Source organism: Leptosomus discolor, chromosome 4 (assembly GCF_034619465.1).
Source record: "Leptosomus discolor isolate bLepDis1 chromosome 4, bLepDis1.hap2, whole genome shotgun sequence".
NCBI lineage: Eukaryota > Metazoa > Chordata > Aves > Leptosomiformes > Leptosomidae > Leptosomus > Leptosomus discolor.
The window spans coordinates 19,428,023-19,454,502 of NC_141394.1; the positions used below are offsets into that span (position 1 = coordinate 19,428,023).

A 26,480-nucleotide genomic window follows, 5' to 3' on the forward strand; every position below is an offset into this window, starting at 1 on the left:
AGATCTTAAACTGTAGCTACTGTTTCTCCCTAGGTGACAATAGTGGAAAAGGCAGACAGCTCCAGTGTGTTGCCCAGCCCGTTATCAATCAGCACGAAAAACAGAATGACGTTTCTCTTTGCCAACTTGAAAGACAGAGACTTTCTTGTACAGAGGATCTCAGACTTTCTGCAACAAACTACTTCAAAAATATACTTGGAAAAAAATATTTCTGGAAGCTACATCAGCTCAGATGATGAGGTATGTGGAGGAACATGAATGCTTTACTAGAAGAGAGGGATTACCTCTCTTGTGTTAATACCTTTAGCTTCCTTAAGCTGAACAGTTAAAAATGTTACGATTATGATAGCTATTTTTTTCGTGTTAGACCTAAGAGAACTCACCATTGCTGGGGGGGGTGTGGGAAGCTGTTGAGAAACTGGAAGCGATTTCATTATTCTATACTGGTTTAATTTCTGCTGTTATGTGCTCAGTCTGTGAATGTACTTGGGTGATTTAATTTGCTCAGATTTTGTTAGCTGTTAGCATGGATAAATTTTGAAGTAAAAAGTCCAGACTCTGGCTCAGCCCTGTGTCGGTATTGCTTATGACTGCTTTCTACAGGTTTTTACAAGATCAAGTAGTTTAATTTCTGCCAGCCCTCATAAAAGCCTCAGCTCTGAGTCGGAGGGAGAGCGACAGTTCAATCTCAATGACAATGGCATTCCCACAGCAACTCAAGCTTTAATGACGATGTATCGGCGGAGGTCACCTGAGGAGTTCAACCCCAAGCTGGTAAAATACACCTCGGAGTGCTGTATCTGACTGAAAAAGTTGTTAAATTATGTTATCTTTAAAACCCATGTTTCTGACCCAGAAGAGTTTCATTGTGCCACACAAGATTAAAAGGCAGTATTTTTCACAGAAATAAAGCATTGAACATGCTGCTGTTTTACCAATGCAAACAACTTCACCGCATAAAAAAAGCGAAGTTGGATGTGAATCAAGGAGAGGTGGTATGCCTGCTCTTAAGTACAACTGCTTCAACAATATTCTTTTAACGGTAAGGTCTACTGGGATAGAAACTAAGAGATGGGAGGAGGCAGCCCATTAAGAAGAGGATTGGACTGTGGCCAAGTTATTTCTTGCTTGCTTGAGAAGTTAGGATGTTGCAGGCTTTTTAGCACTTAGCATTTCAATGGAGCAGAGTGTTAGAAAGAGAAGCAGCATCTTTATGCCTGCCTTTTTTGCTTTTAGGCTAAAGAGTTTTTGAAGGAACAAGCCTGGAAGATTCACTTTGCTGAATATGGCCAAGGAGTCTGTATGTATCGTACAGAGAAAACCAGGGACCTTGTGCTGAAGGGCATTCCAGAAAGTATGAGAGGGGAACTTTGGCTACTATTTTCAGGTGGGTATTCATTTGAATGTGACTGTGAGATACAAGCAAAAGTGTGAGGGAAGAAAGAATTTGAAGTGTCTAAAATTATTTGGAGCAAGTAAGGCTGTGGTAATTAGCAGGTGCCAGACTGGTTTAGACAAGAGTTGTGTTTAGACCAGTAAATATCCTTTCTCAAACAGGCTCAGATAGGGAAGAAAATAAAAAAGTAGAACACCCACTCTGTTATCAGTATTCAGTTATCAGAAGCTATCAGTCTAGGGGCTTCTAGATGTTCAACAACCACCAGCAGGCCTGCTTCCCATTTGTTTAGTCATTTCTGAATCCAGTTAAGCTTTTGGCCTTTGCAGCAAATTGTTGCAAGGAATTCCAAAGTTTAAGCATGTTGCATGGAACCACTTACCTTTTTGTTGGTGGTGGTGATAAAAAAAAAAGTTATTTATAATTAACTGCTCCCAGTATGTGAAAAATGGTGAGAAAATATTTCTATCCATCTTCTGTGCCATCAAGGATTCTCTAGATCTGTGTCTCCTTAGGCTTTTTTTCAAAGTTAAAGAGTATTATTAATTTTATTACTAGTTGTATGGAAATCGGTCCATGCCTCAGGCTTTCTTCATAACCTCTCATTTACTGTATGCCTTCTGTAGTTCTGCCCCTCCCTGAGATAGTTACCACAGCTACCCATACTATTTAGGATGTGAGCACACCGGGGACTTCATATGATGACCTAATGATGCTCTCTGGTTTGTTTTCTATTTCTTCCCTAATAATGCTTAATCTTGTACATCTTCTCTTTGCTGCTGGACATTAAACAAATGTTTTCAGAAAACATACGCAGGAATGCATAGATCTGTCCTGTGTCTGATTAATAGCTAGTTTGGACCAGTTTTCATGGTGGATGTATAATTGGTATTTTCCATGCACATTACTTTGTGCTACTGACACTTGATTTCCTTTGCTGCTGAGATTTTCATTTCCAGAGAAGTTTTAAAGTTGGCAGTGAAATCTCATAGCAACTCTGTGAGCATGCGATAGTGTCCCTAAGACAGGCTAAGTGCCCTGCCCAAGAGGAGAGTGTCATTTTCAGAAGCAGGAATAGAGCTCAGGAGTTCCTGTCTCTTGCTTTTGGCTGAGGTATCATACTTTCTGCAACCAAGCATTAGTCTGCTCCCTCCTCAGGGCAAGTAACTTTCTCAGAGGCCTGTTTGGAGTTAAACCCACAGCCAGCTAGCTCCAGAAAGAGCTGTGACTGCACAGCTGGTTTGTTCTTCATGCCTTCTGTTTCATTCTGGCTGAGAGAGAGGCTTTATCTTGCCTTTTTTTTAACATGATTATAGAATGCATCTAGAGAAGACAAGAAGGGGTGATGCCTCAATCACCTAAGCACATTCCTTTTTTTTTTTTTATAATCACTTTTACAAAAATAAGATTGCATGTTTGCTTTCAGAGTTCTTGTTGGTGACGTTCAAGGTGAAAGGGTAGCAGAAGATCATCCTGTTGGGACACTGTATTTGCTAACCCTTGCTTTGTTCTTCTGGTTTTAATACTGTTCTCCTGCTCCCAGGAGCCATTAACGAAATGGCCACTCATCCTGGCTATTACGAGGACCTAGTGGAGAAATCAATGGGGAAGTACAATCTTGCTACAGAAGAGATAGAGAGGGATCTGCACCGCTCCCTTCCAGAGCACCCTGCGTTCCAGAATGAGATGGGTATTGCTGCTCTAAGGAGAGTCTTGACAGCTTATGCTTTTAGAAATCCAAACATAGGATATTGTCAGGTAATTGAAATACCTTGGCACTCCTTCAGTTTCTGGAATTCCAGTTCTTTCCTTATACTCCTATTTCTTCAGTCGCATACACGAGTATTTGGCCGTGTAAGGTACATTGGTACAGTATAATACTGTGAGGTAAAGCCTCAGTGCTGCAGAATTACAGTAATGCTGAGGTCAGAGGGATTTGACGTGAGGACCTACTCTAACAGAAGTATTAGCAGCGCATGCTGAGATGTGCGTAGTTTTCTGTAAGCATATTTTCTGCCCATAAATCTAGAGACTGGACAGAGGATGATAGCTGTCCTGAATTGCACCTACAGAAAATGACAAATGGACCCTGAAGAAAGGTTGTTTTCTTTTAAGCAGGAAAAAAAATACCAAACTTGTAATTGTTCAGCTTTAAATTTTTACCTACTTGTTTAATGTATTAGTTGAAATAACCCTCCAGAGCTTCCTTTACTTTTTAAAATTATGCTGTTCAATCATTCAAAACAAAACTAAAAACAAAAACACACAAAAAAACCCAACAAAAAAACCCCAACAAAACAACAAAAATAAAGCACCCTAGAAGATGTCTTATCACTGTGCATCACAACCATGTGTCGGTAGAGTTAATGCTGACCAGCACATGGTTTTGGAGTTCTTATGCCTGTGATTCAGGTCAGTTTGGTTCTGGTCCCAAATCATTCTTTCTTGTTATGTAACTTTGACTTATCACTTGGGCCATTTTTTTGCCTTCCTACCTATTTTTGCAAAAAGGAAACTTGAATTCATGAGTATTAAGAAGCCTGATTAATGTCTGACTGTTAAGACTCCTAGATACAACATGAATGAGTGAAAGTGCAAACAATTCCAACAGATACCATCACAAATTATTTAATACAGGCAATAAAGAACTGTCAGGTACACAGTCAAACATGGAAGATGAGCAACAGAAAGACACTTGCTGCACTATGCTCTGGTTGTTAGTGACTGACACTGTTACAGGCACTTGCCTCAGCTCACAAATGCTGTGTCTTCACCCTTTCATAGGAGCAGAAAGCATAGGGAGTGCAGACTGCCTCTATGAGGAGTGGGTGGTACAGCAGGGGCCGTCACTGGTGCTCTAGGATGCATTTTATCTGTATCAGACATAGATTCCCCAAGAGCACCTGTTGGCAGAATATCAGTGGCAGTGTATCTGGATGCTTGCAGACCTGAGTTGGCTCTTGATTATAAAAAGAAACCTTGATTTATTTTTTCTTAAAAAAAAAAAAAAAACAACAAACAAAAAACACCAAAACCAAACAAAAACCCCTAACAACTTTTTATGGTTTGTTTGAGGCTTTCTTAAGCCTTCTTTGGGGCATTGGGAAAACACTGCCTGCTGTTTTTACAAGAAAATACTTGAATAGTTTGGGATCTGCAGGGGGAGATGTATCTAATTTCCTAGCCATTTATCTGCCCAGTTACTGTGCTAGATACTGAATAAATGAGTCTAGCAATTTATATTCTCTTTCTTTCAGGCTATGAATATTGTCACTTCAGTACTCCTCCTTTATGCAAAAGAGGAGGAAGCTTTCTGGCTGCTGGTAGCTCTGTGTGAACGTATGTTACCTGACTACTACAACACAAGAGTTGTTGGTATGTTACGGGGAAATTTTCTAAAATGACAGTACAAAAATGAACAAATTAATTGGTCTTGTTTGTGCTGAAACAAGCGTGTGTAAATGTACACGTGGCATAGATAGAACTGTGAATGCTAGTGGCAAGACAGCTTGCTCAGGGGCGTCGAAGCCATTCCCTAAACAGATACTGTGATAGATAATAGTGCTTTGCTTACTTAGGATTAGATGGCATTCTGAAGTGAGCTTAAACAAAGTGAATGAAAAAGAGATGGGAGGCTGAAATTTGAATTTTAGATGATCCAGTTCTCTGTTTAAGGTAAGGTGGAAACAGGAGCTTTGGCAATTTGCAGCAGAAGTCTTTGTACCTGTTTACCTCTGATTTGAAAGGGCATCAGTATCTGAAAGCCATTGTTGTCAGATGACAGTTTCCTTGTGTATGTGGAAGTGAATGGCTCTTCAGTTTATCACTGTCTCTACTGTAGCTCACAAATGCTTGAGATACTCATTCAGCCTTAGAAATTATTCTTCCTGGCCTGCTTAAGACACTGATGTTATGGCACAGATATGTATAACACAGGGTTCTCTTGAAATAAATCCAAACCCTCGCAGTTACTCTGGCCTCCTCTGATAAGTGATGCTGAGAAGCCTTATTCTAGTTAGTTATGGTAAGTACTAAGCCGTCATGTAACTTCTTTAGCTGCTAAACCAATTTGACCCTTGGTTAGCTCTTATGAAATGTATAATTAAACTAAAAGCTTTAATTAGAGTTCATGTGGTGTGTACAGCTCAGTAGTGGAATAGAATCCGTTATTTGTTTGAAAGTGAGAACATGTGTATAAGCATCATGTAGAATATTCTTGTTTCGTATTTATATATATAGAATATATGTATGTGTATTTTTCTCCCCTAAATGGTGATGTGGTCAGTTGCTCCCAAATTAATGCACATCCAACTTTATTTTCAACAGGAGCATTGGTGGATCAGGGTGTCTTTGAAGAGTTGGCTCGTGACTATGTTCCACAGCTTTATGACTGCATGCAGGACTTGGGTGTGATATCCACCATTTCCCTGTCGTGGTTCCTCACTCTTTTCCTTAGCGTAATGCCATTTGAAAGTGCAGTGGTGGTTGTGGATTGTTTCTTCTGTGAAGGAATAAAAGTGATATTTCAGTTAGCGCTCGCAGTCCTCGATGCTAATGTAGACAAGCTGCTTAACTGTAAAGATGATGGAGAAGCAATGACAGTCTTGGGAAGGTATTTATTAATGAAAATAAATTCTCTTCATTTTATTTGCCTTTTTGCTTGCTTTTCTGATTTGTGGTTTTCTTGTGTTGAAATGCTCAATTTAAGCCAATACAGTATATGTAAATCTTTAAATGCTTATAGTCCCCTTTCACCTATATAAGGTACTTTTTATATTATCCTAAAATAAAGTTAAGTGACCAACAAGATGCAAATTCTCCTTTCAAGACATTCAAATTAACTTCCCAAACCTGGTTAGAGAAACTTATTTTGGTTTGTTATTTTGGTTGACTGCATGGGTTTTGTTACTTCATCTTTTTCCTGCCACCTTTTAAATGCTGCTAAGAAAAAGCCTTGCCCTCAAGGGAAATTGTTTTGGGAACAGACTAAGCAGAACTCAGAAGAATTAGGTGGGCTCTTGAATGAACAGATTTCAGTGAGATGGGAGCCTGATAAATAGACTGGATTGAGTCATTTCATATAAACGAACACTGCTGAGTGTAACCTCTGATTTCCTTGTGTTTGGTAGTAGTGTTTAGTTTTCAAGATGCTGCTGAAACTTTGGATTTCTTTTTCCTAGTAAGTTTCATTAGTATAGCCTTAACTGAAGCCTGTTTCTGATTTCTTTGGGATTAAAGACGACTGTGGTTGTGTTTTCTCTGAAGTAAGCCCCAGTGCTTGCTGAGGACTTAAGTGTTCTGCAGCTGCAGGGTAGAAGACAGATGATCCACAGCAGCTGCACCGGTGGGAGGAACAAGCCCTTAAAGCCCCTTGCAGCGAGGCTGGGCAGTAGTAGGACAGGGAGGTATGTAGACTGAAGCACACTGACCCTTGTTCCCATGGTGTCATAATTCCCTTAGCATATTTAAACAGCCAGAAGCAACAGACCTGTTCATTAAGCCACTTGTTTGTGGCTAGCTATGTTTGAGCTATTTCTTGGTAAGGATAATGAATTAGCAGGGTTACCTTAGCTCTCTTTGAGAAAAAGCAGTGTTAGGATTTGTCAAATTACTGATGTCAGAAATCATGTAGTCTATTAGTAGAGTGATTTGATCATTTTTACATTTAATAATCTCTATGTAGCTCTTATTCTGTTAACACTCAGAAGTGAGCGGGTTCAAATGAATCTTGGGTTTCTCATGTCTTTTTTTTTTTTTCTTCCCCCCCACCAGATATTTGGACAGCGTAACAAATAAGGACAGCACTCTTCCACCCATCCCTCATCTTCACTCACTGCTCAGTGATGATGTAGAGCCTTATCCTGAGGTGGATATCTTCAGATTAATCAGGTCTTCCTATGAGGTAGGATAGGATTTCTTAACAGGAGCTTGCCAACCCCCACTAGTTCTGCTTTACAGAGGAATTTGATATTCTATAGTTTGGCTTTGCTTGAAACCGAAAGAACATAAAAGAAATCCTGACTCATCTCAGAAGCCTGGAATGGGGCAGGGGAGAGCAGTTAGTCTTTCTTTTAACCAAAACTTTTAGTTAGAACTGTTTTGTATAGAAACCTGCGGCGTTAAAGGAGAACAGCCCACAACCAAAAAGTGTTTTACAAACCTAAGACTGAACTTAGATGAGAACCTTTTTTGAATTAAAAGTTTTTCATGCTTTTCCAAACTGGAATATTAGTGAAATCTGTATGATTTCAGAAGAGTTTCCTATTATCGGTGGAAATCTGTTTCTTCTACCTTTTTTTTTTCTCAGCAGGTGCTGATTATAACTGTGGGCCACTAGCTTTTGTATTATCACCAAAGCTAAAAAAATTTCAAGTGAAAGGAGCTAAAATTTGCAAACCAGTTTTATTGTCCTTAAATTTTAAAAATAAGCCATCAGTTAAAATAGCCCTGATGATTACACTGATGTATTGATTTTTTTAATAAAAGCTAAAGAATAACTTTAAAGACTTATTCTCCTTAATTTCCTTTTTTTCTTCCATTGACATGGAGGGTAAATTAGTGATTTTAGTTCAGGATGTAGGTTCATACCTAGCAACATGACTTCCTATGTCCCTAAAACCTCCTTGCTTTAATAACATGATACCTGTTTAATGAGGAAGTAGGTAGTGCTCAGTGTATTCTACACTGAAGGGCAAACTGAATCAAGTTGGATGTATAGCAGTTCTCCTTCACACAGTGTTAGGACGGGGAGAAGGATGTTTATGTGAAATTCTGTTCCCATTGTAATTTTCTGATTTCCTCATCACGAAGGCAGCTTGCATTGCCTTAACTGCTTTTAGATGAATAACCTGACTCCACCCAGAGTTGTCTTTTTGGGATTTATGCGGCACAGAACCTTGTAGCCCCTTCTAGATAAATAACCAGCTGTACTCCAGTGTAATTAGGCAAAACAAATAGCATGGGGATTGAAGAACTATGAGGAAAGCAGGAGTTGGTTGCAAAAAGAGAATTAGTTTCAGGAGAGTTATTGCTGTTGGTTGATTTAATTATTAAAAAAACTCCTAACAATTCAATAGTAAACTGTCAAGATAAAAAAAACTTTAAGGCATCTGCTACTCAATGACTGTTACGTTCCTGAATTAGTTCTGTGCAGTCGAGGCTGGGAACTCATTTAGCTTTGTTGCTGCTACAAAGAGCGAAATACTAAGTAAGTGAGTGTACCTTTGCTGTTTTTAGAATTTAAGCTGTTAAAGATACTTGTTGGGTAACAATCTATCCTTAATCTTCTAGACATTTATTGTTTTGGAAAAAATAGGAAGACTTCCAGCTGAAAAAAATGCGTTTTCTTGGCTCCCTCAAACTCACCCATACCACCCCCAAGGAGGGGAGAACCTTGTCTCTTGCAGACTGTCCTATGATATTTGTCATGGGAGTGTGATGGGTGTGAGAACTTGGTGAAGGCGTAGCGCTGGCAAAAGCACAATATTTGGGCTGTTCTATGAAGAGCTACTTTCCATCATGCTCTGATCCTGTCCAGCTCTTAGGTAATCATGTTAGATGCATATATGAGAAGTCTCCAGTGAAAGCTGAAGTGATGCAGAGAAATTTTTTGGTGATTGATTGGCACCCCTTTCTCTGATATTGAACTGACTTTCTACTTTTAAAAGAAACATTCTTGAAATAAGAGGATATACATAACAAGTACATTTTACCCTGCCAGTAATTTTTTTCATTTACTGAAAATACTTTTAATTAAGAAATCTCTTTTCATTCGTTTTTGCAATTAATTCAGAAGCCATAGAGCCTGGTGTTATAATAATTACAATAAAAGTGACTGAAATAATGCATCATCACTACAGCTTTAAAAGCCTCTGCATAGCTCAGTAGTTGTCAATGGAGTGTAGACTCAGATATTCAGAACTATTACATGCTTAACACCTTTGATTTGTGTGTTAGTTAATTTAGGAAAAAAAATAGGCCTTAAACACTTAAGCTGCATCCATAGTAGTATCTGGATCTTGGCCATTTTAACTAAACAGCTGACACTCAAAAGTCTCTGCTGTTGAAAGGTTTGGTACGGTTTTGACCTAGAACAAGTGACACACTTCCAACAATTCCTTGTACGATTTTAAAAGTTAACACAGTCAAGGGAGCATTCCCAGACGGCAGCTGCACGCAGCCTTACTTTTCTGTAGGCTATGTGAGTTTTAGTTGTAGGGCTGTGAACAGACCATCTCATTTGGCCTCTGGACCAGAGAATAAGCCCTGATTACTGGAACAGATGTGGCCTCAGAGCCACAAAAGACCTCTCTTTTCAAGGTTTTGTGACCTCTGTGGTGCTTGATATTCATGGATGGTTATCTAGATTCCATTTTTTCAAAAGAGTTCCTTATTTGCAAAACGCTCCAAATACACGAAACATGTTTTTTACTCCTGAGGTACGTGATAAAGGTGCGCAGCTTTACAGATAAACACAGGTTTAGTGTTAATTTGATCGCATAAGAATGTTCTAGCAAATTATGACCTGCTTATGTAGATGCGCTTGCACTGGAAATGTAAATCCATCCTGTATGAAAGCATATCTTGCCACCACCTTTTAATTTAACATGTGGCATACTTGATGTCTGGCATTATTGCTCCTACTGGTCATCTGTACGTTTCTAGGTATGTTACAAGTGTTTTGATGGCAAAAAAACTTCCACTTGCAGTTTGCAAAAATGAATCTTGGGGATTAGGCATTCCTCTACATATGAAAACATGGAGTGTTATTCCTAGTGGCTTTCCCCTAGGGTGCTTCTGAGTACATACAGGAGCTTGCTGAGACTAAGTGCGTTGTCAAAAAAACTTATGAAAATAAGATTTAGGCACTTTAGAGAATCTTGTTCCTAATGGAAGTTGCATTCTTGAGGCTTGGTTTCACATTCTTGTGAATGTAAGGACTACTCTACTGTCTCAGCTGTTAGAGAACCAGTTAGTCTAAATATCTTCTCTCTCTGTAGCAATTAAGAGAGATTCCAGGACAAGCTGAAATAAAACCCTGCAGAAGGAGTTATGGAACAATACATTCATAGAGATTTGCCAAGCAAGAAATTTCTTAACTACTGAGGTTATGGTTTCAAATGTGAGGATTTGTAGCTTAATAAAGACCTTTCAAACTAAATGAAAAGAAGTTACTGTGAACAATAAAATCTAGTGAGATATTCCTAAAGTCTTCCTAACTTTTTCATGTGTTAGAAAAATGCCTTAACAGCACTTTTTAAAATATACCATTTGTGGTATATCACATAATTAAATTAATTTTTCAATTATATTAAAGGCAAGCTAAGTATTCCAGATACCAATACAGAGACTATCCTATACTTCTTTTTCTCTTTTAAGAAATTTGGAAGTATTCGAGCAGATTTAATTGAACAAATGAGATTCAAACAAAGGCTGAAAGTTATCCAAACCCTTGAAGATACTACAAAGCGCAATGTGGTAAGTATGGAAGTAATGTTCTTTGCAAAGATTAAGGTCAGTCAGCTTCTGAAATTTAATTGAGCTTTTCAATGAGACATGGATTTAAAATCTGTAACTGTTAATGTTATGTTTCAAAAGGTGCGAACTATTGTGACAGAGACTTCTTTTACTATCGATGAACTGGAGGAACTGTATGCTCTTTTCAAGGTAAAGCTAAGTGAAGATAAGGTCATGTGCCTGCAGGAAATGCAAACATTTATTTTTTCTATATGGGACTGTGTCTTTTGTAAAGACCAGGTTGAGTCTGTAGTTGATTACTATCAGGTATCTTAATACAAACTTGAATTAGCTGCTGTATTACTGAATATATACAAAACCCCCAACCAGTTTTTAAAAGCTCAGGAAATAAATAATTCACTAAGTGATTTGTCCATGGAAAAAACTAATATACTGATGAAAACTATTACAATGAAAAAGTGAATCGATAGAGGCTTTTGATCAGTCTTTAGAAACCTACGTATATGTGTCTCTACCTGACACAAGTTTTGGAATTTAGCACAGAAATACCTTTATTCTATTGTCTCAGACAGCTAATACTTCCATATCACAACAGCTGATTGTTGCTGTCGTAAATGCTTTCATGTGGACTGTATTACATGGAAATTTAGTATCACAAAGGGATGCATCTTTGTAAGTTTATTGTACAGCAATGCTTTTAGATCCACAAATTTAAAGGTGAGCGGTTAAAATGCTTTAACTTCACCTTCATGCCCGATGCCTTAAAACAAGCTACTTTCTTCCTCTGTTTTGTTATAACAGGGATTTTTTTTTTTTTTTGGTATACTATGAAGAATTTCTTTCCTTTAAATTTCCTATCTGTAATGTCAGGTCTTAACAATCTTAACAAATCCTGCAGTGCCTTCTTTCAGTCCTCCATGGAATCAGGGAGACCGAGTCAGACAACCCACCCCAGTTAATCACTGTGCAGTGCCAGGACATCTTTCTCTAAGCCTCTGAATCGTTTTGAATTAAATTCCACCAAAATCAGCTCCAGAGCTTTCGCTGACTTCAATAAGACTGAAAAAGTAGGACTTTATGCAGCATTTTTTGGACTATACAGTTCAACAAAAATATTAAAAATAAGCAGCTATTTTCCTATGCACTGATACTTCACAAGATTCCCCTTTCTGACTTGACTGTGTGATGGGGTTGAAGGGGGACTTAGCACAACAAGCATGTGTATATATGCAAGCCACACCTGCTTACTGCCATGTTCAAAACAGGTATTTCATGTTTCATCTGACTGGGAGGCAGAAGTTGTTTTGCTTTATCTTCTTTTTATGTAGAGGGATGTGTTTTTGTGCTGGTTAGAGGAGAAACCCCTTGCAGAAGTGCAAGGGCTAGGTAGATGGGAGTAAATCTGCTAGTCTTGTGTTGTTTTAAGAATGTGTGTGTATGAGTTGTTTGGATTTTTTTGTTGTTGTTGCTGCTAGCAATGAGTTGTTTCTAAAGGTGATGACAGTCTCACAGCATTTGCCTTCTGTTCAGGCAGAACATCTGACTAGCTGCTACTGGGGAGGAAACAGCAATGCAATTGACCGGCATGATCCCAGCCTGCCTTATCTGGAGCAGTACCGTATTGACTTTGAGCAGTTCAAGGGGATGTTTGCTCTCCTCTTTCCTTGGGCATGTGGAACTCATTCAGATGTATTAGCTGCACGCTTATTCAGGCTTCTTGATGAAAATGGAGACTTGCTCATCAACTTCCGTGAATTCGTCTCTGGGCTAAGTAAGGAGAATTCACAGCACTCTCAAAATAATCTGACCAAACTAGTTTGTTTCTAAAGGGGATCCAGTCCTTCAGAAACACAGATGTTACATTAGCTGACAGATAATGAGTTTGATGTGTGCCAGTTTGCATAAGTCACCTTTGTTTTAAGAGCTGTTCATGCTACCGTTCAGTTCATTTTATCATGCCTGTGACAGTGGTCCCCACCGGGGTTTAGGCTGGTCTCAGTAGGTGCATCTGCATTAGCCAGTGGTATATCACACTGGGAGAAGGACATGAACTACACATCCGTTAGGATCTGAGGATTTCCCCGACTGCTAACTCTGAACATGAAAATGACCTGCAGCTTGTGTGCTTAAGTGTAATTACTTCTAACCAAAGTATTTCCTTTGGGAAAGTCTTTCATATGTTCTTCTGTAGTGTTCCTCTCTCAGTGACGCTGCATTTTGTTATCTGCTTCTCAAACTTCCCCTGAAAGTTGGGAATTTATATCTGTTGTCACTGCTACCGGCTCTGGAAAGGGGAGGGAGGCAGCATTTGCTCCTGTGGTTGTTCAGGAAGAAGACCTTTGAGAAATTTATGTGCCCATATGAGGAGCAGGGGAAAGATAGAGTGAGGATGCTAGTTTTGTTTGCCCCTGAATAAAAGTACTTCTCTTCATAAGTCTGCTGACACCCTACATACGTGTGTCCCTGTGTGAGGGGAAGGTGTCACACTTCACAGTATATGCAGTGAGAGGTACCACCTGTATTACTACTGAAATCAATAACCAAGACTGCAGACTGGAACTCACCTGAAAAGGAGAAAGTGGAGGTGCAGGTCAGATAGTAAGGCTGAATGTCATTAATGGAAGTTACAGCCCGTGCAAGTCTTGCAGAAGGAAGATTTCAGGACAAATCCAACAAAGGAAACATGCAAGCCTGAGGCTTAATGTGAAGAAGCAAAGATAAGGTGGAAGATGCAGGCAAGACCTGGGCGTTGCCAGAGCAACGCCGCCCTCTAACACCTACAAAAAGCAGCGTGGGGAGCACTAGCAACCAGGAGCGCTGCGACCAGAGCGGGCAGAGCGTGGAATGTCAGCTAGAGTGTGGCATGGTAGTTTGCGCGGGTAGGGCACTGAAGCTGACAGTTTGAGAAGCCAAGGGCACTTCATCTGAGTGAGGTCAAGCAAAGGGGGCATGGCATGTCTTCTGGGCATCTTAAGTTGTCTAAGCAGTTGGCTGTGTGGACAGGACCAGCTACGGTTGCAACCATAAAGTTGTGAGCCTTGTTAGTGGTTGCCACCCTCTTGGAAAGATCTCGGAGCTCTGCTAGGGCAAGAGGTGAACTCAGTAAGTTCAGTTAGTTGTAACTAGGCGTGCCACAGCAGCCTGAGCAGTTGGTGGTGTGGGCAACTATGGTGGCAACCCGGGCAAAACCCGTCGTCCGAAGAAATGTGGTGACCCAGACAGAGGTCCCGGGTAAACTTGCAGGTGTCCAGGTCACAGGCTGCAGGCAGTGCCACAGCCTCTCACTGGCAGCAGGGGGCAGCCATGAGTATGACTGTGCGGTGTGAGCAGGTAGATGATCTGCTCAGCCCAGTGGCACAGCTGCAAGATGAGGTTGAAAGGCTACAAGAGGAAATAAAAAGGCTTAGGAGCATTAGGGAGGCTGAAATGGAGATAGACTGGTGGAACCAGGCTCTGCTCTCCCTACAACAGAAATGGGAGCACCCACCAGATACCACCCAGGATAAAGGGGCCCCTGTATTCTGCCCCCGTCAGGGGCAAGACAGAAGCCTAAATGAAGGAGGTAAGTGGAGGCAAGTTCATGGCTGTGACAGAAAGTGAGCACCCTGCTTGCCTGCCTCACTTCCCTGGGTGCCTCTGAGAAATAGATAAGAGGCCCTGCTGGAAGACAGCCAGTCAAATGTGGATGTGGATGATAGGCAGCCTACACCAGAGGTCTTACCACAGTCAGATAGGCCTTCCAGCCATATAGCAACCTCTTCCACAAGGGAGAAGGGAAGAGTTACAGTTGTTGGAGACTTGCTTCTAAAGGGAACAGAGGGTCCAATATGTCAGGTTTACCCTCATCATCGGGAAGTCTGGAGTCTTCCTGGAGCCCAAATTAGGAATATCACTAGGACACTCCCTGACTTAGTGCAGTCATCAGACTATTACCCACTACTGGTCTTCCAGGCGGGAGAGGAGGAAGCTGCATCCTGTAGTCTGAGGGGAATGAAGAAAGACTTTAGGGCCTTGGAACAGTTACTGAAAGAGTCTGGTGTGCAAGTTATTTTCTCTTCCCTCCTTCCAGTTGTGGATAATGGTATGTGATGGAATAGAAGGATCCAGTCTGTAAATACCTGGCTCCAAGACTGGTGCTACAGGCAGGGCTTTGGGTTCTTCAGTCATGGCTGGTTTTATAAGTCATGAGGCCTGATGGTGATATGTGGGAAAAGCTTATTTTGTAGAGGGAAAAGGGTTCTAGGGCAACAATTAGTAGAGCTCATACATAGAGCTTTAATCTAGATTCAAAGGGGGATGGGGTTGTAGCTGGGTTTGCACTGGTGGGGCAGTGTTCTAGTATTACTGAAGACCAGAAGGCCTCCCATCCCCCTAGGGTGAAGTCAGTGTGCTCAGCTCGCTCCCTGAAATTCCTGTACACCAATGCACACAGCATAGGGAATAAACAGGAGGAGTTAGAAATCTGTCAAGGGATTATGATCTGGTGGCAATTACAGAGGCACGGTGGGACAGCTCACATGACTGGAATGTGGTCATGGATGACTATGACCTTTTCAGGAAAGACATGCCAACAAGGTGAGGTGGTGGAGTTGCTCTTTATGTGAGAGAGCAACTAGAATGTATGGAGTTCTGTCCAGGGGTGGATGAGGAGTGGGTTGAGAGTTTGTGGGTGAGAATCAAGGGGCGGGCTAGCATGGGAGATACTGTTGTGGGTCAGGCCACCTGATCAGGATGAGGAAGTTGGTGAGGCCTTCTATAGGCAGCTGACAGCAGCCTTGCAATCACAGGCCCTGGTACTCATGGGGGATTTTAGCTGCCCAGATATTTGCTGGAAGGCCTACCCGTCTAGCCATTCACAGTCCAGGAGGTTCCTCCGGTGCATCGACGATAACTTCTTGATGCAAATGGTGGATGAGCCAACTAGGAGAGGAGCACTGCTGGATCTTGTACTCTCTAACAAGCAGGGTCTGGTTGAAGCGGTGAAGGTTGAGGGCAGCCTTGGCTGCAGAGATCATGAGATGGTGGAGTTCAGGATCTTGTGCAGTAGGAACAGAATACCAAGCAGGATCACAACCTTGGACTTCAGCAGGGCCAACTTTGGCCTTTTCAAGCAATTGCTAGGGGAAAACCCATGGGACAGGGTACTAGAAGGTAAAGGGGCCCCAGATAGTTGGTTTATATTCAAGGACTGCTTTTTCCAAGCTCAAGATCAGAGCATGCCAGTGGGTAGGAAATCAAGAAAGAGAGCCAGGAGACCCGCATGGTTAAGCAGGGAACTAATGGGGAAACTCAGGTGGAAGAAGAGAGTCTATAGGTCTTGGAAGGAGGGGATGGCCACTTGGGAGGAATATGACTGTTGTCAGAGGATGTAGGGAGGCAACTAGGAAAGCTAAGGCCTCCTTGGAGTTAAGCCTTGCAAGGGAGCTCAAGGACAACAGAAAGGGCTTCTTCAAACACATTGCAGACAAAACTAACACCAGAGGCAATGTAGGCCCATTGTTGAATGAGGTGGGTGCCCTGGTGACAGAAGATACAATGAAGGCAGAGTCACTGAATGCCTTCTTTGCCTCTGTCTATACTGCTGGAGACTGTCCTCAGGAGTCCCAGACCCTTGAGGCCCCAGAAGAAGTCAGGATAAAGGAGAGGTTTGACTTAGTTGACGAGGGCTGGGTTAGGGATTAATTAAGCAATCTGGACATACATAAATCCATGGGCCCTGGTGGGATGCACCTGCAGGTGCTGAAGGGAGCTGGTGGAAGTCATTGCTAGACCATTCTCTGTCATTGCTAAGTTGTGGGGAACAAGAGAGGTGCCTGAGGACTGGAGGAAAGCAAATGTCACTCCAGCCTTCAAAAAGTACAAGGAGGAGGTTCCATCTAACCACAGACCGGTCAGCCTCACCTCCATCCCTGGAAAGGTGATGGAACAACTTATCCTTGGTACTGTCTCTAGGTGTATCAAGGATAAGAGGGTCATTAGGAGCAGTTAACATGGCTTCACCCAGGGGAAGTCATGTTTGACCAACGTGGTAGCCTTTTATGAAGACCTAACCGGGTGGATAGATGATGGTAGTGCAGTGGATGTGGTTTATCTTGATTTCAGTAAAGCATTTGACACCGTCTCCCACAGCATCCTCACAGGTAAGCTGAGGAAGTGTGGTCTGGATGATTGGGTAGTGAGATGGATTGTAAATTGGTTGAAGGAAAGAAGTCAAAGAGTTGTGGTCAATGGGACAGAGTCTAGTCGGAGGCCTGTATCTAGTGGAGTCCCTCAGGGGTCAGTACTGGGACCAGTACTAGTCAATATATTCATCACTGACCTGGATGAGGGAACAGAGTGCGCTGTCAGCACGTTTGCTGATGATGCAAAACTGGGAGGAGTGGCTGACACACCAGCAAGACCTAGACAGGCTGGAGAGCTGGGTGGGGAGAAACTTAATGAAACACAACAAGGGCAGGTGTAGAGTCTTGCATCTGGGAAAGAACAACCCCCTGTACCAGTATAGGTTGGGGACTGAGCTGTTTGACAGTAGTGTAGGGGAAAGGGACCTGGGGGTCCTGGTGGACAGCAGGATGACCATGAGCCTGCAATGCGCCCTCATGGCCAAGAAGGCCAATGGCATCCTGGGGTGTATTAGAAGGAGTGTGGTCAGTAGGTCAGGAGAGGTTCTTCTACCCCTCTACTCTACTCTGCCCTGGTGAGACCGCATCTGGAATGTTGTGTCCAGTTCTGGGCCCCTCAGTTCAAGAAGGACAGGGAACTGCTGGAAAGAGTCCAGCGCAGAGCCACAAAGATGGTTAAGGGGGTGGAACATCTTCCTCATGATGAAAGGCTGAGGGAGCTGGGTCTCTTTAGCTTGGAGAAGAGGAGACTGAGGAGTGACCTCGTTAATGTTTATAAATACGTAAAGGGCAAGTGTCAGGAGGATGGAGCTGAGCTCTTCTCAGTGATGGCCAATGACAGGACAAGGGGCAGCGGGTGCAAGCTGGAGCATAGGAGGTTCCACATTAAGATAAGGAAAAACTTTTTCACTGTGAGGGTGGCAGAGCACTGGAACAGGCTGCCCAGAGAGGTCGTGGAGTCTCCTTCTCTGGAGATGTTCAAAACCCACCTGGATGCATTCCTGTGTGATCTGCTCTAGGTGATCCTGCTCTGGCAGGGGGGTTGGACTAGATGATCTTTCGAGGTCCCTTCCAGCCCCTAACATCCTGTGATTCTGTGAGACAGGAGCTGACCACCCCTTTTTTGAATATAGCAGGAATTATTCCCTGTAAATGACTGACATCTCACCGTCTATCATGTCATTTCATGGCAACCTGATGTTTCCTTCAGCTTTACTTTTTGATTCTTTTTGAGAGAGGAAAGGTTTCCAGACTGGCTTTCAGCAAAAATTTGTAATGGTATTTTTAGGTGTTAGGGCTCCAAATGCAGCCTTGGATGAAAACCTCTGTACAGCAATGGTAACACCAGTGCTCTCGCCGGTGCAGCATAGCTATGTGACAGTAAAACTGCTTGCACACCTCTCTTTCACACCACCCAAAAAATCAATGCTTCCTGTGATGCAGTTCGGAATTGTTACTGGCAGACAGTCCCTCAAATACACTTAATGGCCTTTTAGACATGATCCATGGGTTAACAACGCTTGCTGCTTACATGATGCTGTTAATAACAAGCAACCAGTTATTGGTCGAGAGAGCATTTTTAGAACCAATAATGAGAACAAGGAACAGTGTTGAGCACTGTGAACAGAAATTAATGTAAAATGCACAAATGCAGTCACAACATGACTGCACTAAAATCTTCAATGGGTTAAACAATCACAATTGCTTATTCTGCAAAACCACATTTTTTCAGAAACTAAGCCCAGTGTGACATAGCTTGAAAACTTTTTTTTTTAAAGAAGTCAGCCCCCCTGGCCCCTTTTGTTTGAAGCACCACGTGAATGGTAGCAAGGACAACGCAGTCAACAAAAACAACATGGGATTTGTTTGAGCGTATTTCACCATGTTTCGGGACTTATAAAAATTCCACGAACATCAGCTGTTTCAGTCTGCCTCACCAACCCAATAGACCTTGGCCAAGAAAATGAGAAATATTTTCTGCTGGAGCAAGATGCATCTGCTCAATGGGGGACTGTTGCCTTTTCCTTGTCGCTGTCCCAGAAAGCATGGTCAGAGGATGGGCATTCTGGAGATGACCTGTGGGCACCATCCTTTCTCTTTTACTGTGTCCGAACAGCAGTATTGGACTCTGGCTGTGATTGCACAAGTCTCGCTCCCCTAAAGGATGCATCCTGTTCAAGTACTTCCCAGGCATGGCCCATCTCGGAGGGTGCTTGTTGACAGCTGAAGCAGCCATGGCACCTGAAGCATTTCCATTTCACAACTCTCTTTCAATGGCCTTGTTCCATGTAGCTGTAAGGATTTGTTGCCTTGAAGCCTCTCTTTGATGCCACTGACTCCTTCTAGGAGCTTCATGAAGAGGAGGTAAAAAGGGGTGCTGTGTCCTCCAGTATGGACTCATGGCCTTGTCTTCTGTGTCACCATGAAATTCTTGGGATATGAGCACTGTAATCATAACTGGGCATCTCAGTTTCGTTTTCATAACCCATGCAGCAGATAGCTCAAGAACGTCCCACTTCACGTGCTTCTAGCACCTCAGCTGAGCAAAGATGGAGCAACCTGGCATATTCTTCTGTACGTTTACTCTGTGTCATGTTACTGCAAGTTAAATAAAGGAGTGATCATGATTAGTTTGTTCTAGTTGTGCTGCTCAGTAAGGGTTGTCAGCCTTGGTTATGTGCTCTTTGGGGTGTTCACTCATGAAGAAGCTTATCCGCACCCCGATACCACACTGGGTTGTAGTTGTTGACTCAAGATCCTAGTAAACTGGGGAGATTTCCACACAGACTCCAAGTGGCCCCCTGCCTCCCATTGTGTTTTTGCGATACTCCCTTCTCAGAGCACCCAGCTCTTCCACCTCTCCAGTGACTGCTGGTGACTGCAGCCCTTGCCACAGCCTTGTGCAAAAGTCAGTGCCATGAAAACTGTCTCTCAAGGAGTACCTGAGTGTTTTGTGGGTTTTTTTGTTGTTTTGGGTTGTTTTTTTTTTTTTCTGAAAACAGCTTTTCTCCAAGCACAGGTTGCAGGAGGATGTTCAGAAAGCAGTGTTAACCTCACTACTCCTCCTGTCCTTTTAGGGAGCTAAATGCTGTACAAATACTCCGCACCCTTCCACCCGTGTTCAAGAGAGAGGCAACAGAAGCCAACACTTCTATTAACACTAAATTTTATTTTAACAGAACAAAGTTCTAACCTGTTAAATTACTTTGTTAATGGGCTCAAAAAAGACGGGCAAAACTGTGCACACATGACATTATGCCCAGAAAAGACTTGACACCTGTATAGTGTTGACAGAGGGAGAACAGTCAGAAATGGGGCTCAGTGAAGGTTGTTCCTAGTAGTGTGTGGCAGTCAAGCCCTGAGAGGGGTAAGAGCAGATGTGAGTGAGGGCATCAGTTGCAGTGTGAAGGTGACAGCTTTCACTGTCGCTGTTGCGGGTAGAAAGATTCAAAGGATGTAGTCGTGCTGTCTTCAAAGCACAGCTGCTTCTCTCACCACAAAGTAAATTTAAAACTTCTGGATAAAAACTGGCGATGCATCATCTGAGACTCGTACTGCAAAAAGACAAGACTTGTTAAAGGTTTTAAGACCTGTGCCTCCAGAGCGCCAGGAAGGAGGTATTTCTAGTTGCAACTAAGAATGGTCTTGACACCTCCCCGGTGCTGTTCGCAGGCCCTCTGCAGGGTTGTCTGCTTTGCTGTTCAGGGATGCAGGGGCTGTGCAGGAAGCCACTGAATTCTCTGGGCTCTCCTATGAAATTATCCCTGTATTGCAGTGTGCAGGTCAAAGTGGCGGCCTAAGCTGAGGTATCCACCCATACAAAGGTCTCCCCTAACCCTCCTTAATAGGGGCACATCTATCAGACGTCTGTTCCTCTTCCGTTGTCTTTATGAGTTTAGCCTAATTTTTTTTGTTGTTTAATACAGCATCAGTCATCAGATCTTGGGTAGCCCACTGCAGCCAACTGTCAGGCAGTTCCTGCAAATTGTCAGTAGGCTGTTCTTCCCTTTGTAAAACTTTCCAACCTCTCCCGGGGGAGACCCAGAGGGTTGACTCTGAGACAGTCCAAATAACATCTTTGGTAGACATGTCCTGCGTTGTGTTGTCTTCATTCACATATATTTTGAGTGGAAAAAGGACCTGGCATTAGGAAACACACGCAGATTCATCTTGGTAAGGTAAAGTAAATCTCTGTGTAACCTGATTAATGAAGGTTAATTCATTTGTTTATAGATTGTATGCCCTAACAAGTAAGATTTTTTAAGAAGTCTGATTATCGGTTATTTCAGTACTTTAAAATTAACTAATACCCATTTAATTAATTGGAAGAAGGGGCTACAATAGACCACTTGGATTTCATACAGCTAATTGTAGTGCAGACCAGAAAGGAATAGGGGTTGAGGTGGATAAATCACTAGAAAATATTGCTTGAACATCAGTTTAGCCCATGGCTAAGCTGTGATAAAGCTGTTTACTTGAATTTCTCTCTCTTTTTTTGGTAAATATCTTGTTCCAAATCATGTGATGTTATTATCAAATCCTCAAATCAGTGAGTTTGAAGTCCACACAAAAAGACTTTCTTAATTTTCAGCTGGAGGCCTTTCTGAGCAGTAATGTGGTGATCATAGATTATTTTTAAGCCTTATAAAATAGACATTTAATGAAGGACCCAAGCTTGAAGTACAAAATTCAGGGTAAGGTGGTCTGTGTTATCTTGCTATTTCTACTGCAGACCATATGATCTTAGAAGTCAAATGACTGCCTTATGATCTCAGGCTGTAAAGGGAGTACAGTGCTTCCCACAGTGAACATAGCAGCTTCTAAAACAAAATACTGTAGCAATAATAAATAGAATGGCGTTGAATGCTGAGTGTTAACATACTGTATGTGATGCTGTTTAGGTGCAGCATGCCATGGAGATCTTACAGAGAAGCTGAAGCTGCTGTATAAAATGCATGTTTTGCCTGGTAAGTAAATGATGTTAAAATAGCTGTCATCTTGTCGAGAACAGAGATTTGGAGCAGACTTGTTTATGACTAGCTTTCCCAATTAAAAATTAATTTGTGGGAATTATTGTAGCTGTTTATGCAGTGGTAAAATAAGAGAGTTTCTACCATAACCAGACATGGATTTGGAAAGTCTGAAAGCACCCATGCAGCCCTCTATTGCTCCTGCCACAAACAGGATATTTATAGGTGTCTCTTGCGTGTTTAGCTGGGGTCGGTGACTTCCCCCATGCATAACAAATACAGTGTTCTTCAGCATTTGTTACCAGAATGCACTTTATTTAACAGTGAGGCCACCTTAAAATGTTCCTGCATGCCCTATCACCAGGCTTGCTTCCCGTTTTGCCCTCTGGGCTGCTACAGCTGTTTGCAGAGGGAAGCTCCGGATCGTTTCATTGATGCGTTTTCCAGGGAGCTGTACCAAACTGTTGGACTCAGCTAAGTGAGAAAGGCAGTTTAGGGTGGAGAGGGGATGGAAATTCCTCAAAACAGTTTTGCCCCTGAAGAAAATGATGTCCTGGAACTAAATCCTCTCTGGCTTGTCACACATGTGCCATAAAGAACCTGTTGCTGTCCTCGCTGAATTTGCGATTTTAAGTATGTTGCCACTGTTTGGGTGATGATATATGTTTGGGTTTTATTCTTGTGCACATTCACATCCTGTCATAAAGATACAGAAAAGCTTTGAGAGGACATTCACCTTCGTGTTCTTTTGAACATGTGTCCCTGATTGCTTCCGGCTGGTTTTCCCGGAGGTGGGCTTCAGTGATTCACTAATTTAACTGGAAAAAATGACAGTTTTACTAAACTCTAACAGAAGAGATCAATTGTCAAGAATGCAGCTTCTGGTATTCGGTGACTGGTAAGCTCATACAGAATCATGACAGGCTCTTTGCAGATGACAAAGCGTTCAGACTCTGCTTGGGACATGCTGAGCTGCACAGAAGAAAGTGGTGGAAGTAGATACGGGAAGGTGGGCAAGTCAGCCTCTGAAGGGAAATGGCTACTTGTTAGTCAGGCAGTATTGGGTGTCGGGGAGGAGACAATACAGGTCCAGTTTTCATCTCCTGTAAGCTGAAGAGACGTCATTCCTAACCCATCACATCCTCAGACTTCTGACATTCTAAATGTGTCAATGGAAATATGTTCTAGTTTTTAATTAAAGGGCGTTAATTTTTAGTGAGAGAATTTTATTGTATTGCTTAGATCCATCCCCTGAGCAAGAAGAGCCAGACTCTGCTTTTGAAGCTACTCAATACTTTTTTGAAGACATCACACCAGAATGTACACACGGTAGGCATCCTTTGTCTTGGGCATGAAAAGATGAGGTAATGAGTTTCAAACAACATGTCCTTTTAGGCAGCTAGTTTTTAAATTGGATTAAACTTTGAAAGTGAAGTATTCTCTGTAAAAAGTAGTATGTAGTCTTTGTACGTATTTTGATGTCCTTGGAGGTGTGCACACCAAGAACTCCCCTGGATTGTGCATAGCAGAAGTACTCTCAGAGTGATGTCATCAGTGTGTTGCCATAGACTTAATTTTGTGATAAATGCAGTGTGCATTCCTTGATGGAGAATGAGAATAGATATATTTGCTTTCAAGATACATTTGGATCAGAACTTAAAATATGCTAAAAAACTGAAGCCGAAAGATACATGAAAAGGTAGTTCAGCAGTTTGAAATCTTTTTGTGCCCTAATGAGAGAGACCTGGGTCTCATTGCTGTTGTCTTAAATGGCATTCTCTTGATGTATTTGATGTTAAGTTTCTCTGTGATTCAAGAAGAATATTGCCCGTCCTTCAGATCACAGGGGAAGGAAGGTTGTTTGAAAATACAGATATGAATTAATAGACTAGAGATGGCAATTTAAAGTCCTGATAGACAAAGGAAGGTGCACTAAAATAATCACCAAACACACATCATGCTAGGAGCTGGTTGTGTTGTGGTAACGCAGGCTAATCATTGTACTACGCAAGCAAAACCTAAGATGGTCCCTGTCTTAGTATGTACGTTATTAATTCTACAGAACTTGTTAGCAAAATGAAGAATAAACAAAAATCATCATTTAGTCCTATCCTTTGATATTGTGCATTTTCTGCAGCGTAAACAGCTTCTTTGTTTTGCACTGTATACACAACAAGTATGTATGTATCTAAACCCACGCTGATCTCTCTCCCCACACCCCTCTGCTTCCTAGTTGTTGGCCTAGACAGCAGGAGCAAACAAGGAGTAGATGACGGGTTTGTTACAGTGAGTCTGAAAACAGACAAAGGTATGCATGGTGCCTCCATTTGAATTACACCTTTCATTTCTTGTAAAGATGCTCCTTTTGAAAAGGGAAAAAAAGTATTAATTTAAGGTTTCTTCATGGACTTTTCCTGCATCTCTGGGTAATTTGTTGAATTTGCTGTATCTCTGGGTAATAGGCAAGAAGAGCTCACAAGAGAATCGAAATTATCTGAGAATGTGGAGCCAAGAGAGTAAATCCAAAGCAAAACATGCAAAGGACTTGCCCAAACTAAATCAGGTACTTCTGCTGACATTTACTTATTTTTCATTAACTTTAAACTTTCTCCATGTACCTATAAATTTTCTATACATTAACACCAAATAAAGGTTTTATTTTGAGGCAGGTACTTTCTTACCAGAGCAGCAGTCAGCTGATCACAGAAGTTGTTTTCAGCATACTGTAACTGGCATTCAGCTCCCAAAACATCCTCAGAATTAGATACACACATGTAGGAATGATAACATTTTATTTTGATCTCTAGACAAAGGGTGATATGACACTGACTATGATCAGCTAGCTCATAATGTGCGATACACATTACCTGAAAGAAGCATTTTATGTTTTGTAATTTGTCAGTTGTCAGTCTCGTCCCCCTTAGATCCGTAGCTGCTAAGGAGGAGGAGATCCACTGGGACAGCTGTTTCCTCCAGAGCATATAGGGAGGGTTTGTTCCCTGTAGAACTTCTTACTTAAGGTAGCCCTAAGCGAGTCTCCTTCCTATTTAATTTGTGAGTTTTGAATTCCAGGGGGCTCATGTCCAACTAAGTTACTGCTGTCAATTAGGAGAGTGCTGCAGGTGTCTCTTTTTGTTTTTCATTATTTCTCATTAGTTTTATCCAACTCCTAGTTATACTTAGCGTCATTCCTACAAGAAAATCCACAGAAATGAATGCTAAGTGTCTCACTGCTCACCCTCTGTTGCCCTCCTGTGGCTGCAGAGAAATAAATTTGTCATATGTTGAAAGAAACATCCAACAGTTTATTTAAGTAGCTTTGAGAGAGGCAACACATCTGGCCGCCCAGTCATAGGAAATGCTTTCTAGACTGCACCTGTATTATTTCCAGTTCCAGTTTAACCACATAAACTATCGTGTCATATCTCCATTCCAGACTTTTAAAACTGATTTGGTAGGTCTTGGTCTGGTTTGTTTCTTGCTGCCTCATTAATGTTTCCTCCCTCTGTGTTTAGGGACAGTTCATTGAACTGTGCAAGACCATGTACAATATGTTCAGTGAGGACCCCAATGAACAAGATCTGTACCACGCTACCGCTGCGGTGACAAGCTTGCTTTTGGAGATAGGCGAGGTCGGTAAGCTCTTCAGTGTGCAGCCCACGAAAGAGACAGACAGCAGCAGTACCAACTGCAGCAAAACGGTTCAGAGCGAGCTGTTTCAGAAGAAGGAGCACCAGCAGTACCCCCTCGAGCAGCACAAGCCGTTCCAAAGCAGCCTCGTCAGCAACAGCGAGGAGGCCGTTTGTACCGACGGCACCCTGGGCATGCAGATGGAAGACATTAAGCTCGAAGACTCTTCTCCCAGGGACAACGGAGCCTGTTCTTCCATGCTCATTTCCGATGATGATACGAAAGATGATAGTTCGATGTCCTCCTACTCAGTACTGAGTGCAGGTTCGCATGAAGAAGAAAAACTGCACTGCGAGGACATCGGTGAAGACACCGTTTTGGTACGGAGCAACCACACCGCTTCTCTTCGTAGAAGCACGAGCATTGACAGAGACTGGGCCATTACCTTTGAACAATTTTTAGCCTCCCTTTTGACTGAGCCAGCGCTGGTTAGGTACTTTGACAAGCCTGTGTCCATGATGGCTAGGATTACTAACGCTAAAAACGTAAGGATGATGGGTAAACCAATCACCTCAGCCAGTGACTATGAAATCTCTACTATGTCGGGATAAAAGGCAGTCGGGTTTTTTATTTATTTTTTTTATTCTGTATTTATTAGTACCTGGCACAGGCCCTGGTATTTTCAAAACATGATTGTTTTCACTAATGTGAAAATGTTGGGGTGCAAACTTAACGATCTTGAAGTATAATCACTCTTTCTGTGGGAAATGTTACACAAATGCAAATTTTATTCAAAATGCAGAAAAAAAATAACAGTTGTCAGTGAAGTGTGTGTATTATTAACCTTGCTGTCAATACAAAATGGTAAAGATTAGTTCTTAATTT

General features: G+C 42.0%; 1 protein-coding gene across 1 annotated transcript in view; it reads left to right on the forward strand.

Annotated features, from left to right (window-relative positions):
• Nucleotides 1-26,207, forward strand: part of TBC1D9 (TBC1 domain family member 9) — a 56,178-nt gene extending 29,971 nt beyond the window's left edge. Inside the window, exons 7-21 of the mRNA XM_086464732.1 lie at nt 34-240; nt 604-774; nt 1,237-1,387; nt 2,940-3,154; nt 4,654-4,771; nt 5,723-6,008; nt 7,169-7,298; nt 10,775-10,873; nt 10,994-11,062; nt 12,404-12,644; nt 21,897-21,962; nt 23,208-23,294; nt 24,199-24,273; nt 24,428-24,528; nt 25,481-26,207. Of these exons, the coding sequence (XP_086320858.1) occupies nt 34-240; nt 604-774; nt 1,237-1,387; nt 2,940-3,154; nt 4,654-4,771; nt 5,723-6,008; nt 7,169-7,298; nt 10,775-10,873; nt 10,994-11,062; nt 12,404-12,644; nt 21,897-21,962; nt 23,208-23,294; nt 24,199-24,273; nt 24,428-24,528; nt 25,481-26,206 (2,742 nt within the window). The 3' untranslated portion in view covers nt 26,207. The remainder of the gene's footprint in view (nt 1-33; nt 241-603; nt 775-1,236; nt 1,388-2,939; nt 3,155-4,653; nt 4,772-5,722; nt 6,009-7,168; nt 7,299-10,774; nt 10,874-10,993; nt 11,063-12,403; nt 12,645-21,896; nt 21,963-23,207; nt 23,295-24,198; nt 24,274-24,427; nt 24,529-25,480) is intronic.
• The last annotated feature ends 273 nt before the right edge of the window (nt 26,208-26,480 follow it).